The 19,633-nt window shown below is 63.0% G+C and overlaps 1 protein-coding gene across 1 annotated transcript in view; it reads right to left on the reverse strand.

The window, feature by feature from the left end:
• The window catches only part of LOC117653087 (serine/threonine-protein kinase 32B), a 61,394-nt gene extending 49,385 nt beyond the window's left edge, over positions 1 to 12,009 (reverse strand). Inside the window, exons 1-2 of the mRNA XM_034398459.1 lie at positions 11,836 to 12,009; positions 7,723 to 7,778 (exon numbers count right to left, since the gene is read on the reverse strand). Coding sequence (XP_034254350.1) covers positions 7,723 to 7,778; positions 11,836 to 11,890 — 111 coding nt within the window. The 5' untranslated portion in view covers positions 11,891 to 12,009. The remainder of the gene's footprint in view (positions 1 to 7,722; positions 7,779 to 11,835) is intronic.
• Between the last annotated feature and the right edge of the window lie 7,624 nt (positions 12,010 to 19,633).

A 19,633-nucleotide genomic window follows, 5' to 3' on the forward strand; every position in this document is an offset into this window, starting at 1 on the left:
CTCCAGGCCGGGCTGGCCGGCTGGAGCCTCCAGGTCCGCAGGCAGCGCGTGACACGCCTTCCAGGAGGAAGAGGAAGACCTCTCAGTCAGCCGGGTCAAATCATCGTCCACGTCGACGGGGTGCTTCTCGAGCTGCCTGCGGACCCACGGCCGCAGGGCCGCGAAGCGCGAACAGCCCCAGCCAATGACTCAGCCGGGCGAGGGAGAGCTTCAGACAGCGGTGTTATCGCAGGCAGAACCACCCCATCCCACGCGGAGGCCGGGCCAACTGGGCCAGCCGGGCCAGGCGCCATTCTGTCGGCTGATTCCGATCACTGCTTTCGTCGCTGTCTGAGAGGGTGAGGAGTGCGAGAGTGATGGAGCGACGCGTCGGAGTGTTCAGAGAATCATCGCGCTGCCGGCCCCGTCCCTGGCGTGCACGTGCGCGTCGTAAGACTGACGGCGCCGAGGGACGCCGCGCAGCTCAGCACAGCCCCTCGCACCGTCTCCACTTTCGCCTTGAGCTGCTCGACGCGGTGGCGATGACGGTGAGGCTGCGGTGCTTCCAGGGAGAGGCCTCCACACTCCTCGTCGGCAGTCGCCCGGCGGTTCGGGGAGGCCTGTTTCGCGGCGAGGCAAGGCCGCCGAGGACTTCTTGCGCGCCAAGGAGTGCGCGGGAAGCGAGGCACGTGTCCCGCACGCGTTTTTGCACGCCGGCGACGGAAACAGACATCCTCCCCGTGGAGGAGGAGCACCGCCTGAGGGAGTCCGACGCGGATTACACGTGGAACCACCACGACGTCGTCCTCTCCTGTTCCAAGGCTGCCGACGATAAAAAGCAGAGCTGGACAAACGGGGCCTTGTTTACGTTTCATTATGCACCACTGTGGGGCCCCTCGCCGTGCCCCTCGCCGTGCCCCTCGCCGTGCCCCTCGCCGTGCCCCTCGCCGTGCCCCTCGCCGTGCCCCTCGCCGTGCCCCTCGCCGTGCCCCTCGCCGTGCCCCTCCAGCGGGGCGTGCGGGGCCCCTGCGGGGTCCGGCGGGCGCGTGGGCCGCGTGGGCGGACGTGCGAGTCAAGGGGTCAAAGAGCTCGAGTCGTATTTTGCTTCCACAGTCAAGGCTTGGCCCGCTTCCCAGTCCGGACGGTCCGGACCGGAGTGCAGATAGCGGCGGCAAGCATAGAGACAGATGTACGTCTTCGCGAAGCAGCAGCCTCCCTCTGTTGATCTTTCATCTCTATTGGATACAGAGCCGGGATTCCTCCGCAAAGCACTCTGCAGCTGCCGAAAAGGAGGTTCCATCGAAGTCCGTGCGACAGTGTGGCTGCGTGTGGGCAGCCGGGAGCGGTCAAAGGTCGTGGGGCCATGGCCGTGACCTTATGTGGTCATCCCCTGCCCTGATGAAGCTTTGTGCTGCTTTGTTTTAGGACGGGGAACTGCACTGTAAAAAATTCCAATGCAAATCGCATTGCAAGGTGTTCCCATTTTCATAACTGGTTTAAAAGTAAGTTATGAAATACCAATAAAAAGGAGTTCTGGTTTGAAAGCGGTATTGCAGCAAAGTTTGTCAAAACGGTAACAAATGTGTAGAAATCATCGTTTAGGCTGACTTCTCACTTCTCCGGTGTGTCCGGTGCATCCGCCCAGTCCGGGTCGCAGAGCCCTTCCGTTTCCGCTCCGGGGCGCGGCCGGTCGAACAGTATTTTCGCTGCTCAGAAGCGCGCCCGCCGTGTTTGCCAAGGACACTCCGACGGCGGACTGCTTTCTTAGCGGATTTCGAACCCGGCGCTCATTCAAATTCAATTATATACAGAAACGGCCGGGGATTTGGTTGTCGCGGCCAGGCCTGGCGGCCAGGCGGCAGGGACGAAACCCCCACCCCTTCTGCAGAAGCCCCACGTGGCCCACTCCGGCGGGCAGTCCGGTGGGCTGGAAGCGTTTTATTTCGGCCATCAGGTGGGCTCACGTCAGTGACGTCACAGCGTGGCGCATGTGGCGGCCCTGCCCGCGAGGCGTCGCTCTGTCTCTCTCACCCCGACGGGGCGTCCCGTGAGTGCAAGAGACACAGAATGAGCTGCTGGGGAGAGGCACGTCCGAGCGAATTCCCTCTCGGCGCGGCCCTCGTCCACGCTCGTCCAGCACCGCGAGAAGGCCGTGGGCCTCGCCGGCGCCGGGGCGGTTACCTTTCAAATATTTAGAGACGCGTTGTGGCGCGGAGAAGAACGGACAGCCACGCCCGGGGCCCCGCACAGTGGGCCAGATGACCGGTGGAGGCGGCCAAAACACCAGACGCGTTTTGAGCTCTAGAGTCGCTAAATGGAACTCAAAACGGACAGGTGACCCCACCAATGGATTGCTCTCCGAACGAGGAATCCATCGGTGGGGTCACACGCTCGGTTCGAGTCCCATTCAGCGACTCTGGGGCTCGAAACGCGTCTGGAACTTTGGCCGCCTCCACCGGCCTTCTGGCCCACTGTGCCCCGTTCCCCTTCTATTAAAAAACAACAGCGGACCGAGCAGATTATGACGCGTCTCCTGATGGGGCCACGGTGCCCGCAGCTCCAAATGGCTCCTCAAACTTTGGGCACGTCGACGAGCTCGTGTGTGAGCGTGTGTCCGCGAGTGTGCGTGTGTGAGTGCGTGTGTGAGGGAGAGAAGGGGTGAGGACGCGCGTCTGTTCGGGACAGGTCCGTCGGGCTTTGGTCCGGAGTGCGGTGCGACCCCTAATGGCCTTGGTTTGGGACGTCACATCAGCAATGCACATCACCCGTCACGGGCCGCACGCAGGGGCCGCACGCACGGGCCGCTCCGGTCGCGTGGATTAGAGGATTCTTGGGGCGGAGCAGCGCGAAAGATCCTCAAACAAAGCAGAGCCGTTGATTCGAAAGCGCTGATCGTTATCGACTGTTCCGGGGATCCCTCGTTGTTTCCGAGTAGACGCGTGTTTTCTAATCGGATTTCCCGCACTGCGGATTAAATAAGTCGACCACTGGCAAACAAGCGACCCCGCTGCCTCACCCGGACGGAGAGAGAGCATGCTAATTACCCCGCAATCCGTATATTACCATCGGGGCACTACCGGCCACCAGCTGGACAGGGCGCCGTCTCCCTCGCACTCATGGGCAGTCCCGCAGGGGTGAAACAGCACTGCAAAATATTTACTCCGTAGTTGGGTACGGAAAATGGGGCACGCATATATTCCGTGCTGGTTCTGGATCTCATGTTAACTGATACTGAAAGCATGTAGGGAACCCTCCGTGGCTGGCAAGGACGGGCCGGGCAAAACATTGACCAGACATGTTCCGTACTTTTTCAATATTTTTTTTCTACCCGCGAGCTGGATGGGACGAGGCTGGATGGATCTGCAGGTCCGCGAGCCTCGAGGCGCTGTACCGGACCAATTCAAACGGAGCGAGAGGACTCCGCGGCCGTGTCGTCGGACTGTGTCGCGGCGCACTCCTGGGCAAGGGAGCAGCAGCCGGGATGGCGAGGAAGGTAGGCTATGCCAGGAACGGGCCAAATGAATATCATTCTCAGACACGACACCGCCGCCACACTGGCTGGGATATTGCGCCCTGCACCCGTGACGCGCGGAGACAAAATAATGAGTACTGTGTGTGTGTTTGAGTGTGTGTGAGGGGTAGGTAGGGGGGTGGGGGGGTAGATAGACGTGTGGGTGTGTGTGCGTGTGTGTGGGTGTGCGTGTGCGTGAGTGTGCGTGTCCCCGCCCTGTCTCCGCAAGTCTGCCAGCCTGTCCATTTGCCTGTCAATGAAGGTGCTTCGCGTGCCCTTCTCCGTCTCGGCGTCCTGTCCGTCCGTCCGTCCGTCTGTCCGCCTTGCCCCGTCCGTCTCAGACGGTGGGTATCAAGGTCCCTGCACCGCCTTAATTAATTCGCCGTCAGACAATGACGTCATCATCCCCGTGATCCTGGCCAAGGTCGCGGCCAAGGTCGCCGCCACCCCACTGCGTGATTTTTCCCTGGCGGCGTCGGCCGGCCGCCGCCCGGTATCGAACCCACGCGAATCCCTGTCGCGTCTTGAATGAATAATGCACGGCGTTTTCAGGCCGTAATTGAAAAGGTCCACTTTTAGGCCCTTCCCTCCCGCGTGGCATTTGGGCACCGCGTTCCGCGGTTCCGCGTCCGCCCCACTGGAAAGGTCGCGCCACGCGCGGCAGCGGCCTGTCCTGTCGTCCCTGTCGCCGACGAGGCGGCCACGCCAGCACACTGCGAGTCCCAGAGTCGTTTCCGTCGCTCCGTCTCTCTGGCAACCACACTAGTTTTCTGGCAACACTGGGCGTGCATCACGGACGGACACCCACCCCTCAGCGCCCAGTCACCCTTATCACTCCGCTAACCCCGCCAGTCAAACTTGGCAGACGCGACGCGCTCACGCCACGCCACGCCACGCCACGCTACGCCACGCCCACGCCCCGGCCAAATCCCTTGATCCGCGTGTGCCGTGGCCGCGCCTGGCGTGGCGTGGTGGCCTCAAAGGTTTAAAGCGATTTGTGTGCGTTGTGCGCGCAGGCGCACTACCCCACGCCCTAAAGGCCTTCATCTCTCGTTTTAAAGTGTAATCCCGCCAGGCGGAAACGCATCAAATTGATTTACGAGTCGCTCTCTCACGTGTGCGTCGCTAAAGGCAGGGCGTCGGAGGGAGAGGGAGGTTTTCCAGCCGAGTGGAGCTTCGTCTGAGCGAGCGCACGTTGCATACTCGCTCACCTTGTTAGCAACGCCCCTCCGAGGCGCCGCGCGACGCAGCGACACACTTCCAGCGTCACTGCACAGTGGGCCAGAAGACCGGTGGAGGTGGCCAAATCTCCAGACGCGTTTTGAGCTCCGGAGTCGCTGAGCAGGACTCGAACCGAACGTGTGACCCCACCAATGGATTGCTCTGCGGGTGCGAGAGAGACACAGTCTGCCGGAGTGCGGTCCGCGTGTAAAGCGTTCATACATTGGAGCAGCACTGGCGCCGCGACTAGCGCAGCAATTACACCGAAAGCGTAAGCCGGGCGTCGTAAAACGTTGTAGAGCGGCGTGGAGCGCGCGGCGGAGTGATTTACTTTGACGCGGTGTTGTTGGCGCCCCTTTTAGGATTGGTGGCGGGGCGGGGCGGGGCGGGGCGGGGCGGGGGGGGGCGGGGCGGGGCGGGGCGGGGGGCGGGGCGGGGCGGGGCGGGGCGGGGCGGGGCGGGGCGGGGCGGGGCGGGGCGGCTTCCCGCCAAATAATGGGCGGCAAAGAAGAGCGATGAAACGGAAGTAAACACCGTTGGCGCGTTCCGACTGGCGACGCGACTAGTTTCACGACGGACTTCTTCTTATCGTGTGACGACGAGCAGCGAAGCATCGGGGAAGAAGATCAACAGTCGACTGGATTTAAAGAGAGAGGGGGGGAGAGAGTCTGCCGATTGTTGCACCGCGACAAGCCGGCTCTTTTGTAATTACTAGGACGGAGAGCTTTAAAACGGAAATTACTCGCGTCGGCAAGGAGCAGCGGGAGGTGCCGACGGAGAGGGCTGTCGAGACGCGCGGCAGCAGGGCGGCAGCAGAAGGTCCTTAAATTTTTAATTGTTTCATCAGAACGAATCTCAGGAGAAGGGGCAGGCAAGGGGTACGGTGGCGCGCGAGCTCGAGAAAAAGCAGCAGATTCGTATGAAAATGTTGGCGAGGAAGGAGCCCAGTTTGACGTCGAGACGGAGAAATAAAGTCGACTTGTTTAATCTGGGTCGCCATGGCGGGGGATAGTTGGCGAGCAGCGGAACCAGTGGCGCTGCGCCCCAGCAGACGAAATGAGCGCCCATCATTTACCACGGTTACTCTCGGCTGAGAAAACAATTGTCTGTTGTACGTGCACCGCCCACCGCAGACGTCCCGTCTAGTTCCTTGTTGATCCAAACATCATCGCGCACTGAAACGTCGCGCTGTTTATTTTCCATCCCCCTCTTTCACTCTGTACACGCCGGTCTTCCTCTCTGCCGTCGTACTTTTTACTCGCCGCGTGAATGGAAGCACTCGAGCTGGAAGTGGATGTGGCCTCATCGTACATTTTTTAAGAGTTATGGCCGCTTCTCCGCATGAAGGGTGCGGAATTTCCCCTCCCCTCTCCGGCACTTTTTACTTCAAACTCGGGAGCCTCGCTCAAAAGCTCGCTCCAAAGGCTTTTGAACTTTCGTCCTCGGCGGGTTTCTCGCAGCGCTAAAGGTTTTGATGCTCGTCAGCACTGCGGCCGAGGCAATGTGGAACTATGTGGCACGACACCGCAAAACCGTCATTGCTTGCAGTCGGACACATTCAGGGGGCCACCGCGCCACGCCGTCTATTTAACCGCCAGCCCAAAGAGGCCCTGCCCACACACTGCTAAGAGGCCCGACCGCTGCTTATTAACTTTCCATCAATATTTTACCGAAATACAGAATGAAGCCCGGCCGTCGCAGAAAGCCGCAAGCCCCATTCAGAGTACCGAGAAAGGGCCGCCCGGGGTCCAAGGGCGCGGGTCAACAGTGTCCCCGACGTCCCCGCCGTCCCCGCCACGGCCAGGCGGCAGTGACGTGCACACTGCGGGGCCTCGCCACGCACGCTGACGAAAAACGCACCGACGAAACGGGCCTCGGCGGGCAACCCGTCCAAATGACACTCTTCATCTCTTACGGGATTTTGGTGAAACTGCGGATCGAGGTCGCATGGACTGAGCGTTTTTGATAGAAAGGGCCGAGGGAAGGTCTCCCCTTCCTATGCATGGTGTGCATCGTAAGGCGAGCGCAGGCCACGCCACTGCGGAAAAGACAGGTCGTGTCGGCGGTCACAGACACGGGTCGGGACGCCGTCCTGTGTGGTGGGTCCCGGGTCCCGCCCCTTGGGGCCGTGGGGCAGGGCAACCCTTGTATGCAAGTCAATGGGCATCCTCGCCTAGTCACAGCCATCCCCAACACACACACCACACACACACACACACACACACACACACACACACAGCGCGCCTGTCGTTGCTATCACATTCCTATATCCTTGCGGTCCGATACGGGGTTGCCAAAAAAACGACGAGGAAAAAAGAGCAAAGGGAAGAGAGCAAAAACAACCTTAAGGATACCACTCTTGGGGCGGGATCCGGCACCTTTTTGATTTGTAGCGCCCGGGAAGGGGGAGGGGGAGGCAGGAGTGTGGAGTCCAAGGCATGGCTGCCCCACGCGCCACCGTTCAGATGGCGGCCGTCCCATAAATTGAGACGAATCTGGCTGTTTCGCTCCGCCGGCTGGCGATGGTTGGTAACCTTAAACGCGCTGCTCGTGGGGCCACACAGTGGGCCAGAGGACCGGCGGAGGCGGTCAAAACCCGGACGCGTTATTCGAGCTCCAGAGTCGCCAAATGGGACTCGAACCGAACGTGTGACCCCACCAATGGGTCGCTCTCCGAACAAGGAATCCATCGGTGGGGTCACACGTTCAGTTCGCGTCCTGTTTAACGACTCTGGAGCTCAAAACGCGTCTAGAGTTTTTTGGCCGCCCGCGCCGGTCTCCTTGCCTGCTGTGTCGCTCCGTCTCACTCGCGCCTCTGCTGGAGATGAGTGCGAGAGAGAGAGGGAGCCAGCGTGCCACTGCAAAATAGATGCAAAGCAAGCGTCGGCCGCGACACGCCGACACTCGGCACGGCGGCTGCAGAGGCAACCCTCTGGATTGGCCACGGGGGCGTGGTTGGCCCCGCGGTTTGCACAGCGAGGAGGCACGGCGCGCCACGGCACCTCACTCACCTTGCCGAAGCTGCCCTTGCCGATGGCGCGGAGGATCTGGAAGTGGTCGAAGTTAACTGCAAACAGGAGAAAGAAGGCCGTTAGAAAGAGTGAATGGAACGCACTTTGGCCACCAGCGAGGGAAAAAGATGCGAGTGTGAGAGGATGACGGGTCGAGGTTCCAGCGCGCCGCGCTTCAGAGGAAACATCTGTGCCTCTCTCTCTCTGTGGCACACTGACACTCTGTGACACACCGGGGCGGGTCGGGCCGGGTCGGGGCACGTCAATAATGAATGAGACACGGACCGGCACTCGGAAAGCGCTGCCGCCGCTGCCACTCGTCTTCTCGTCATCACGGCAAGGCGGTCCGACTGGGCCGGCCAGGCCAGCAGACCGAATCCGAGAGTCGTTTTCATCGCTCCGTCTTCCTCACGTTCATGGGCGCCCCGTGTGGGTGCGGGAGAGACAGAGCGACGACTCTCTGGATCAGTCTGCTGGTAGGCCAGGCAGGCCGAGCATGCCAGGGGCCACCATCTCCCTGCCTGTCTGGCTGTCTCGCAGTGGACCAATTACCATCAGGAAGAGCAGCGAGGCGGACCTGCCCGACAGTGGGGCGATATTCAGGGCGATATTCCGGGCGATATCCCGGCGGGGCGCTGTTCGGGGTGACGGGGCTGCTAGGCTCGGCTAGGCTGCAGCTTCCCCCCGCGTCTGATCAGCCCAGCGTGCCCAACGTCAGACGTCAACGTCAGAGGCACGTCGAGGCCGTGGCAGGCCGCGCAAGGCCGCGGCAGACAACCAGCCGATGGCGAATCTGCCACGCTATTTCCGCTCCCCGTGTCCCTCAGGCATACACGGGTATGAGAAACTGCGAGGGTTGTCTAGTTTGACCTTGTTTTTCCGCTGCCCCGGCGTGACGGCGTGTCCCGGGCAATTAGCAGTGTGCACCTCGGGCACCTCTGGCCGGCCGGAAGGCCCAAGACGGACAGAGGCCGGACTGCGCGGTCAAGAAGGCGATCGAGTCCCTCGGCGTGGAGGGGAGGGGGAGGGAACTCGGGCACGGCGGCGCCCAGGGCCTACAGGGGGACGGGGAGGACTTGCGGTGTGCAGGCCAGGCCGAGGGCCCGGCGTCGCCCCCCGGCAACTCGGAAAGTAAATTGCAAGTCCGGGACGGGCAGTGGACCGGGCACGGAGCACCGGCACCGGACGCTGCCCGTTGTGGCTTGCCTGATTACTACGTCCAGCCGCAGGAATGCCCCCCTGGGGGACCATGGTCGCCGTCAGAGTTCGACCCTATCTCAGTCATCTACTTGTCAAGAAGCTGACTGCGGTTCGACTCCCATCCAAGCGCGTCTCAAAAAGCACGGCTCCTGTTCGCTTTTGTTTCCTAGCGTGTGGCTCGCTCTCCCTTGATTCTCTCGTTTGCTTGTCATTCTTTATTGAGTTATTTTTTGGCCGCGTTAATCCCCGGCTGAGCGGGCCCGTGCCCGTTACACTGGGTAGGGTATCGGGTGTGAAACGGCCGGCGCCGTCCTCTCTCTCTCTCTCTCTCTCTCTCTCTCTCTCTCTCTCTCTCTCTCTCTCTCTCTCCTCTCTCTCTCTCTCTCTCTCTCTCTCTCTCTCTCTCGTTCCGCTTGCGAGGGCAATCGATTCAGTCCGCGCTATGAGCGCTGCCGCCTCAACCAGTGCAGTGCCATGCCCATGCATGCCCGTTTCGGCCGTCCGCCAGCAAAGTCGGTGGCGTGTCTGTCTGTCTGTCTGTCTGTCTGTCTGTCTGTCTGTCTGTCTGTCTGTCTGTCTGTCTGTCTGTCCGTCCGTCCGCAGACTGCGTCTTTCCGGCCTGCTCCTCTCCCATTGGCCGCGTGGTGCTGCCAGGCGCTGCAGTGCGGTGCGTAGATAGTCTTTACCGCGCCGCCGTCTCGAGGCTTAGGCCGTGGGCTCCGAGGCCATGCCGCGGCTCCAGGGCCTCACGGCCGCGTAGCGCCAGGCCGCTCCAGCCGCTCCAGCCGCTCCAGGCCGCCGAGGCTCAGCCGGGGGCTCTCCTAACCGGAACGGACGGCGTCTCCCTCGCACTCCGCGGGGCCGTGCGGCGTTCCGCGGCGGGTGCGAGAGAGAGAGGGCCGCCCTTCGGAGTGAGCCCGGTGCAGCGGGAAGCCATAGACCGCTCGGCCGCACTCATTTTGCGAGGAGGGACACCCCTTTTAATAAATCGGAACGAATGTGCGCCGCGCCACCCAAGGCCGGCCCAGCTGAATGGGGAAGGGAGAGAGAGAGAGAGAGAGAGAGAGAGAGAGAGAGAGAGAGAGAGAGAGAGAGAGAGAGAGAGAGAGAGAGAGAGAGAGAGAGAGAGTTAAGGAGAGGAATGAAAAGCCCGCGCGGCAGATGGGAGGAAATAGATTCTCACGCTGTACGACGCGCAAAAGGAAGGGAAGCGGCCCACACGTAAGGTCACACACACAGCGATTCTCTCTCTCTCTTTCACTCGCTCACACACACACACACACACACACACACACACACACACACACACACACACACACACACACACACACTAGTCACACTAGAAAAATGCGACCGCGGCAGCCGGTGCGCTGCTGGCCTGCCCCGGCCGCGGTAAGGGACAGTCCAGATGCCTGGTGGCCCATTGGTGGCCCAGTGGTGGCCCACTGCTGGGGCTGCAATGACCACGGCCCTGGATTTACGGTGCTCTGAATCTCCGCCAGCGCTTCTCGGACTGGGCAAGGCGAGGCGGGCGGCGCGTCTCCAGGCTTTCTCCCACTCCCACTCTCCCCCGCCCTCAGCGCGCCGCCCTCGCCCTCATCTCTCTCGGTCTCGCCTCTCGCCTCAAACAACTTGCGCTTCGCCTGGCGGCCCGGCCGGTCGGTCGGTCCGGCTGCGGGCCTTCCCCTTCAAGACCCTCACGTCCCTTATAGTTTCCTCGGCCGCCCTGACAACAAGCCCTCGGGGGAGGAGGGAGGCAGGGTGGTTGCATCGGGGAGGCCGGGGCCGGGGCCAGGGCCGCCCGGTCGCGACAGATATTTATCTGTCCGGTCCAGGAGCCGACAGCGGCGCGGCGGCGCACGGACGGTGCCATCTCCGGGGGAACGCGCCCCCCGCCACACAGCAAAGCACTGCGGCAATCACACATCTTTCACAGCTTCGGCTCCGAGAAAACATAATGTGTGACGGGCGAACCTCTGCCGGCGCGGCCCCAGCACCACCCACGGAGGGCCTTGCTGGCCTTGCTGGCCCCTGGAGGCGCCCCTGGAGACCCTTGGAGGAGGGCCTGGGAGCTAATTAAGCACGTTCATTACATGACCGCCCATCCTGCTCCTCCAGAGCCCTCGACTTCTGGGCCGCAGGAAACGGGAAAGAAAGGAGGCAAATCGATGCTCCGGGGCAGGCAGGGCAGCAGAGCAGGCAGCAGGGCAGGCCGCCCCGCCAGCAAAACTGTCCGGTCGATCTTCGTGCTCGACAAGCAGTTCGCGGCGATCGAGGAGAAACAGCGACTTTTAACCCCCACTGCCACGCAGCTTGCCCGGAGCTTGCCCCACCCAGGCGGTGCACCCCCCCCCCCCTCTCCTTTTCCAACCCACTGGCCGACTCACTTGAGCTGCGCGAGACCAAGGCGGGACCGAGGCGAGACCACAGCGCGGCGGCAAGACTGGGCTAATTACTGCTCCCTCCTCCCTTTCCAGCCCCGCGGGCAAGTTGTTGCGGATGGAGCCTTTCTTTCCTGTTCGTAGGGGTCATCATTGGGGAAGTCGCGGCTTGTGGCAACAAAAAGACGACTGCTGGGATTTACACATTAAAGTTCCACGTTAAAAAAATATTTTGAAAAAAAATTGATGAGTGAGCGAGAACCTTAAGGTTCTGAATCGATTGAAATTCCGATCGACAAGGATTAACATTAAAATTGCAGCCCACTTCAGGCCGCGCAATTTAATTTGGTTCCAACTATAAAATTAGCTAGAGACACGACAATGTGCTGAGGAGCTTTCGCTTCAAGCCCTTGGGGAAGAGCGCATGGCGCGGCGAATAGCATGTTTGTGGACCACCAAGTTGAACCGCCAACAACAACAACAACAAGGCATCAACAACAGTAACACCGACAACGACAAAAGTGGTACTCACCGTCCTCCCCTTCGCTGAAGCTGCGCTGTACCCTGCCGGACTGGTGGTTCCCCATGTCGCGTCTCTCTCGCACCGCCTAGCACCGCCTAGTGCACGTCCCGGCTGGCCCCCGGCTGGCCCCTGGCAGGTCTAGGCCCCAGGGCCACCAGCCATCGCTCACATGCCCCGCAGGGGGCCCAACGGGCCCCACCGGGCCGCCCAACAGGGGTCAGCCGGGCCGCGGCGGGCGGCGGCGGGCGGGGCACTGCGAGGGCAGCGTGCAAGCGGTCGCTCAGCCGGCCATCGTGGCATGCCCTGAAACAGGAAGGAAGGATGTGACGTCAGAATCAATTCAAGACATTTCCTGGAGCTCGAATCCGGAGGGGTTTCTCGGTGGTCCAGCATGCCCACGCAGCGGGTTGTCACCTCACGGAACTCTGAGGCAATTCAATAGACGCTTACAACAACCAGGTGCAACCCCATAGAACCCTCTTCGTAATTCATACAAACCTGCTGCGTGGGTTCCATTCAAGCCTGGGGTCACGCAAATATTTGAAAAAACAAAAAGAATGAAAAACGCAGTTCTTTTCAAGGCGCGCTGCCCGCGCGCTCTGCTTGGCCCCGCGCAACCTTTGCCGCATAATGAAGGGAGTCTCTGCAAGGTGGATTTCATTAGCCAGGCAGCGCGTGCCCGCCTGGTGCCTGCGGTAGTCGCCACTCTTTCGCCACCGCACCGAAAATGAAGTAGATGCCAACAGAGAAAAGGCGATGCCAGCCAAAGCGGAGGAAAAATCAATTATTGTCCACGTGCTGTCAGGCCGTCAGGGTAGCGGGCTATTCGCGGCGCAAGGGGCCGAAACGGGGCAGCCGTCCGGGCGGCGAGGCGGGGGGATGCGCAAGCCGCAGACTTGTTAGACCGAAATGCGAGAGACAACGGCACTGCCAAATTTGACTCTCCTTGCAACGGAATGACAGGGCAGGGCCCTCGACCCGCGTCGGGCCCGGATGCCGCCGACGAGCTGTCAAACGTGACGCGTTCAAGGGGGCTTACGGTGCAAAAACCTCCTGTTTTGTTTTCTTTTGTTTACATCGCGTTTGCCCGCAGTCAGCTGTGCGTCGGCGTGCCCGGCACCAGTGTGCGTGTCTGTGGATAGCGCGTGCTGGGGGTGGGTGCAAACAGGTCGCCTGCTGAGCGTGACGTCACCCGAGTTGATTGTCTCTGATCGTCGTCAGTGAATGGCGGGGCGCCGCGTCGTTCGACGAGCAGCCAGGCCCGGCCAGGCCGCCATCACTACGACTCGCCCTCAAGGGGCGGCCGGGGGCAGCCGGGGAGCCGAGCGACCAATAATTCACGGTGGACAGCCCACCGGCCCCGGAGCGCCCCGGAGGCGGCCTCGGTGCGAGCATTAGGCGCCTCGTGCCGATAAGTATTTCATGACGACGATGACGATGGAGACGGCGACGCCCGCAGGGTTCAGAGCAGGCCGGCACGACACCCGCAACCCCCCTTGGGGGAGGGGGGAGGGGGAGGGGCAGGGGAGGGGCAGGTGGGGCTTTGCTTGTTTTCCGTAAAAGTAAAAGCCGCGGCGCTCGTTCCGCCTCCCAGGCGCCTTGACGGCGTGGTCGTGGACGAGCAGGAAGTGGGGTGCAGGGGCGTCGCTGGCGTCGTCAGTCCGCGCAGCGAGGAGGTTCCTCGGGGCTCGTCCAGGCCGGGGAGGCTCGTCGTGTCCCCCCCACAGCCATAAACGCGCCGGCCCGAATCGGCGAATCGGCACCGTGACGCCCCTAAAGTGGGCCATCTTGGACGCGCCCCGACGCCCCGCGCCCCTATTTCGGCACGCGCATTACGGCCGGGGGGCGTCGCCTGGCGTCGCCTGGCGTCGTCGGGAGACGAGGGTGACGTCGAGGTGCCTCGGCGCCGGAGGTGACGTCATTATGGACGTGTGTGCGTGAGTGTGTGTCTGTGTTTGTGTGTCTGTGTACGTATGCGCGCGCGTCACAGGGACACATAGCAAGACCCTTTAAGAGAGTGACAGTGAGAAAGTGACAGAGTGAGAGGAGTGAGAGACCGACAAAGGGAGGGAGTGACGAGAGAGTGAGAGAAAGCTAGAAAGTGAGTGAGTGAGAGAGCGTGCGTGGGAGTGCGGGCGCGCCCGTGCACCCGATGCCAAGGCCCAGGTGGGCAATCAACATCACCCAATTTTCCGGACCGGATTACAGGAGCCCTTTGCCTGATCCTTTTCGCATCGGGGGCCACCTCCGCCTCGCCCCCGTCCAGGGAGGCAGGCAGGCAGGCAGGCGGGCTGGCTGGCAGGCAGGCGCGACCCTCTCGGTGGGAAAGGGCGGAAAAGCAAAGGCAGAGACGACGCAAGATTTAAACACCAAAAAAGACGGAACGGCGGAGAGGAATGAAAACAAACTCTTGGCGCCCTTGGCACTTGGCAGTCTTTGCACCGCTTCGCGCTTCGCGCCGCGCGCCGGGAGAGGCTGTTGAATTATTCCGCGAGCCCATGAGCGGAGGGCAGGGCAGGGCAGGCCAAGGCGCCCTTCATCTAATTGTGCTTTGACCCTTGGCAGTGACCCGGCACGCCGACCAGTGGAGCGGCTGCTTGGCAGACTGCGTTTCTCCGTGGCACGTATCATGAGCCGCCCGGCGTCGGGGTGCGACAGAGACAAAGCCACGAACTACTGCTCGGAATCGCTCTGCGTCCCTCAGGCCGCTCTCCGCCCTTGCCGACAACGGTTCGTCAAGTTACATCTGACCCCGCACTCAACGCGACGTAGGGATCGAGTGGGTCTGGGCCGGCAAGGCCGGCAAGGCCGGCAAGGCCGGCGGGGAGAGGGGCCGCGGTGGCCGAGGCCGTCCGGGGCGCCGCGGTCGTGGCGGTGAGCCGCCCATTCAACGCAAGGCCTCGGACGGGACAGGCCTGGAGGCCGAGCCCGCCGGCCCCGCCTCGGCCAGCACAAAGCCCACACCGCTATCGTGTAGGCCTCGCCAGGCCGCGCGCCGCGTGTGTCCTGGGTGGAAACCGGAGCTTCAAAAGGCGCGCGGGCCCCGCCGACCCCGCCCCGCCCCGCGCACTAGCGGTCCCATTAAGCCGGTGCGTTCGACCGCACCCCGCCGCGCCGCGCCCTTAGCAAGGCCATCACTCCCTCGCGTGCGTGTGTGTCGTGTGTGTGTGTGTGTGTGTGTGTGTGTGTGTGTGTGTGTGTGTGTGTGTGTGTGTGTGTGTGTGTGCGCGCGCGCGCGCGCGCGCGCGTGTGTGTTTGTGAGCGGGTAGGGGGCGCGTGCGTGTGTGTGTGTGCAAATAGCAGGTGGGTGCGCATTGGCGTGTGGCGCGGCCAGGATGTGCAGGTCGTGCAGCCTCAACAGCCTGAACCCAGCGACCGGGCAAAGCAGTGAGCCGTTTTCCGGGCGAGCGCGCACGGCACCGTACGGCACCGCGCACCCCGCGGCCCACCGGAATAGGTCGTGCCTGCCAACCTGCCTCCTCGGGCCCGCGCGCGCAAAGTGACAACTTTGTTATACCGGGCCGCGGGGCGGGGCGGGGCGGGGCGGCAAAGGCTCAGTTTGATCTTTTAGCCAAACTTGCTAATGGCCCCGCTGCCGCTCTAGCCGGGCCAAGCCGAGCCGGGCAAAGGGAAAAGGGTCCGCAGAGTCAGCCTTCAATAAGGAAGGCGCGGCCGCGGCGCGAAACGCACTCAAGGTACAAACCTTCCGGCAGCCAACTCGCCTCGCTTCCCCCTCGCAGTGTAGCGCCGCGCCGCACAAAGGAGGCTGGCCCGGGGCGGGGAAAGACAGGGAGACCGGGAAACACACACGCGGCAACTTGACGCAAACCGCATGCACACGGCATACGGCCCGGGCACGGCGCACGGCCCACGGCCCACGGGGGTAAGGCACGGCACTGTGCGGCGCGCCAGGGCCGAGGTTGGGTCTGGGTCTCCAGGGTCTCCGCAGGCCGACCGCCTTGGCCGACCAGGCTCGGTTTGGCTAACCCCACCCGGATGGTACAGTGCTGCTACGGTTTGAACAAGACGCCATTTTTTCAACTCCGCCCCAAGACACTGGGGCCCAAACCCGGTAAACGCCCTTAAAGGCTGCAAAAAGTCTCCTCACTGGCAAACTCGGTGGTAGACTCACTACACTTACACCGCTCGCTCTCAGCCACTGGCAGGCCCCACCGTTCCGCCGCTCAGTGTGCGGCGGTACGAAAATTACTTTCTCCGGCACTTGCAGCCCGACCGACCGGAACAGAACACAAAGCCTCTGGAGTAAAACTGCGAGGGTCCTTTCTCTGTGTTAATTGCGAGACAGGTGCTTCTTGGAATTTCATCAGTGCGGTGGAGTCGAGCGGCAGAGGGCCACGGCGTGGCCAGGACGGCGTCGCGGTGGACCCCGGGGGCCCGGGGCGCGGCGGGGCGGGGCGGTCCCAGTGGCATCGCGGCGAGGGCGGCTCTGTCTTTGAAACGCTCTGCGTCACGCAGCGTGGCGGGGCGTGGCGGGGCGTGGCGTGGCGGGGCGGGGCGTGGCGGGGCGTGGCGGGGCGGGGCAGCCAGGGTAGCGTCGCGGGGTATGCAAATGACCGGGCGCGCTCCTTTTTCCCCTTTTCCCACGGCCACTCCGGGCGCCGCCAAAGCGCAATTGAAAAAGAGAGAGGACAGGAAAGAAAAAGAGGCAAATCCGCCTCGACAGAGAAAGCAGCGGCGATAAACCGCTAGAGTAATGATAAAAGCGGCGAGCGCCAAGCAAGCCGGTGCAACGGCCAGCCGACAGACTCATTCCGAGAGTTGTTTTGATTCCGTCGCTCTGTCTCTCTCGCACCCATGGGGCGTTCCAAGTCTGCAGGGCACCGCGGCCGGTCGCCTGGTCCGATGAGTCGCAGCCGATAGCCGAACGAGAGCGCGGAAAATTCGCTAGCTTGTGATGAATACTTGATTGATTCTCCCTTCGCTCCTCCAAACACACCGAGAGAGGAGAGCGACTCGTGAATTAAACCCAGGCAGGCGGGAAGCGGGGCCTGGTGACCACGATTCAGACTCTCGGCACGTCAAGCCGTGGCCGGGGAGCGTTTTTACGCACGGCCTTTACGCGGACCTCAGCGCGGCGACGCGGCCCGCCTGCATCATGTGTGAGCCGCGCAAACTTGGTCCGAGGGAAGGACCGGGGGAAGCGCGCTCTACCGAACAACAGCCAGGGCGGCCAGGGCGGCCAGGGCACAGCGGCGCGGTGAGCCTTCACGCCTTCACCTCCACCGCCTAGGGCCGCCCAGCCAAGGCCCAACGACGGCATGGTTCGTCACTCCATCTCTCTCGCACTCGTGGGGCGTTCCGTGGGAGTGCGAGAGAGACAGGAGCGTCGGAATGAGGGGGCCGTCGGCCAGTGAGCACTAAGCAGAAAATCAATTCTGGAGGGGTTGGGTCGGCCGGCGGCGGCGGTGTTTGAACCGCAGGCCTCTACTCGCGGCGAGGCCGAGGCGAGGCCCTGTCGTCTCACATTCCAGCGCAGCCGCGGCCCCGCGGCCAGGGCGACCCCCCGCAACGCCGAGCCGACCGAACCCGTATACCCCGCCGCAAAACCGCGCGCAAACCTCGCCGCAAACCCGCCTCTTGGTTCGGCCCGCCGCGAGCCCGCGCCGCGCGTCTGGGTTTCGCAGGGATTACGGGACAATAATCCCCCGACTACTCCACACAACAAACTCCGATTACACTCGGAAACTGAGGCACGCGCGTGGCATGCCGAACCGTTGCGAGAGGAGGGAGGGGTGGGGGCTGGGGCCGAGTCGGGCCGAGCCGGGCCGAGCCGGGCGCCCGCCCGCTCCAGTGTAGGCAACGCGGCGGCGCGTCTGCGCTGCGGGCTGGCCGGGCTGGGCGGGCGGGCTGCCCTCCCCCCCCCCTTCCCCTCGGAGTGATTGGCTGCCGCTTTTCCGGGGCGCGTGCATCCGCAGCACACGAGTTCGCCGCGCAGAGCTCAGGTAGTTCTAGTGGGCCTCCACGGCGGCGGCCTTCACGACCTCAACTGCCTCCCCGCTCCTCTCCGTCGCCCGCAGACCGAGTCCGAGAGTCGTTTTCCTCGCTCTGTCTCTCTCACACCTGGGGGGCGCCATGAGTGGGAGAGAGACAGAGCGACGAGCAATCTCCGAATCAGTCTACTGGTACTCGTGGTCCCCGCCCAATCATCGCGGCCCCCGCCTGCTCCGCCTCCGCCCGTCTGCTTGTCCGCCTGGTTTCCTCGCGCGCAGACTATGCAGTGCTACGCAGGGTGTGCACACGTCCCTCCACTTGTTAATTGATTGCCAAGCTGATTTGCATCTTCATAGGGACCGCGTGCCATTTGCATAGTGGCGGTCGGTCGCACTAACTCACGTGCTGCTCCGAGCTGCCTGCCCGTCCGCCCGCCCCCTGTGTCTGTCCGTCTGTCCGATCGCCTCTTGACCTTAACGAGTCCATCTCAAAAATCGGTATTCTCAAACTCCGCGCGCAATGAATCTATCCGGCCTATCTGTGAGCAAGTCTGTCTGTGAGGGCTAGTCTGTCTGAGTGGGTTGAGGTGGCTGTCTGAGTGGGTTGAGGTGGCTGTCTGTGAGTCCGCCTGTCTGTCTGTCTGACCGTGAGCCTCCGCCGGGCTCACCTTGACTTCTCCACAGATTCGCACTGGCGCGCCGCGCGGTGCCGCGACCCCCCAACTTAATGCCTGAAAGTGCCGGCGGGCGTGCTGCGCGGCGCGGTGCTGCGCGGTGCGGCGCGGTGCGGCGCGGTGCGGCGCGGTGCGGCGCGACGCATGTCCCGGCCCGCAGTCGAACACAACTTCTCACTTAGTCACCGCGAGCCCTTGCATAATAGTGCGGCACCACCCCCGCGGCCTGACCGCCGCCCTCGGCCGAGTTGACCTCCACGGCCAGAGCGCGTCGTGGCGTGGCGTGGCGCGGCGTGGCGTGCACGTCGGATGCAATGTGTCGCCCATCCCGGACAGCTGCCCTCTGCTGTCACTACGCTGGGGCCTCGCCCGCCCCCGCCCGCCTAGCCCTCGGCCTAGCCCCCGCGCCGCACGGCTGATTCCAATATTTATAGACTGGATGCGACCCGTCGGCCCGTCGCACCGATGTCCCCGTTCGTGGCGGCTTGATGATGACGTCACAGGTCGGTGGCGCCGGGTCAGGGGCCGAGCCCCGTATCGCAATCCGATGCGCTGAATCAGAGCGGCGCGGCGAACTAGCAGCTGTCATAAAGTGCAGGCAGACACATGCCGCCTGCCCACCATGGGGAATAATAACATCCCGCTGCACTGCCATGCCAACGACGTGGTCATGGCGCCCCGGGGCGTCGCCATGGAGGCCGCCATGGAGGCCGCAGCTGCCGCCGCGGGCCTACACTGCCCACCACATGTCGCCGTGACGTGTGCTGGCATATGTAATTGAAAAATGACGCATTTGCATTTTGCAGCCTCTCTGCGGCCAGCCTGGCTGAACCAGAGGGCTGGGCCAACGGCCGGGCGGGGCGGGGAGGGCGAGAGGCACACGGGCGTGGGAATCCGATTACGGGGCCGCAGGGGGAGGGGGCGGGGGGTCGCGGGCTGCGAATCCCACCGCCAGGGAGCGCCACGACCGCGACGCATGACGCGGACCAGTTAACCCGCTCCATTAAATAGGGACCCCGACGGCCACGCTCAGCAGCAGCAGTGCGGTGCGATGGCCGCCGTGCCGTGCCTTGCAGTGCAGTGCCAGTCTCGCCGTTGTCGGGGCGCGGATGCCCAACTAATGGTCCGTCAGCGGCCACCGCGCTCGCGCACTTCGCCGGGCGAGTTGGCCGAGGCCATCAA

This window comes from Thrips palmi, unplaced genomic scaffold (genome assembly GCF_012932325.1).
Source record: "Thrips palmi isolate BJ-2018 unplaced genomic scaffold, TpBJ-2018v1 HiC_scaffold_8, whole genome shotgun sequence".
Taxonomy (NCBI): domain Eukaryota; kingdom Metazoa; phylum Arthropoda; class Insecta; order Thysanoptera; family Thripidae; genus Thrips; species Thrips palmi.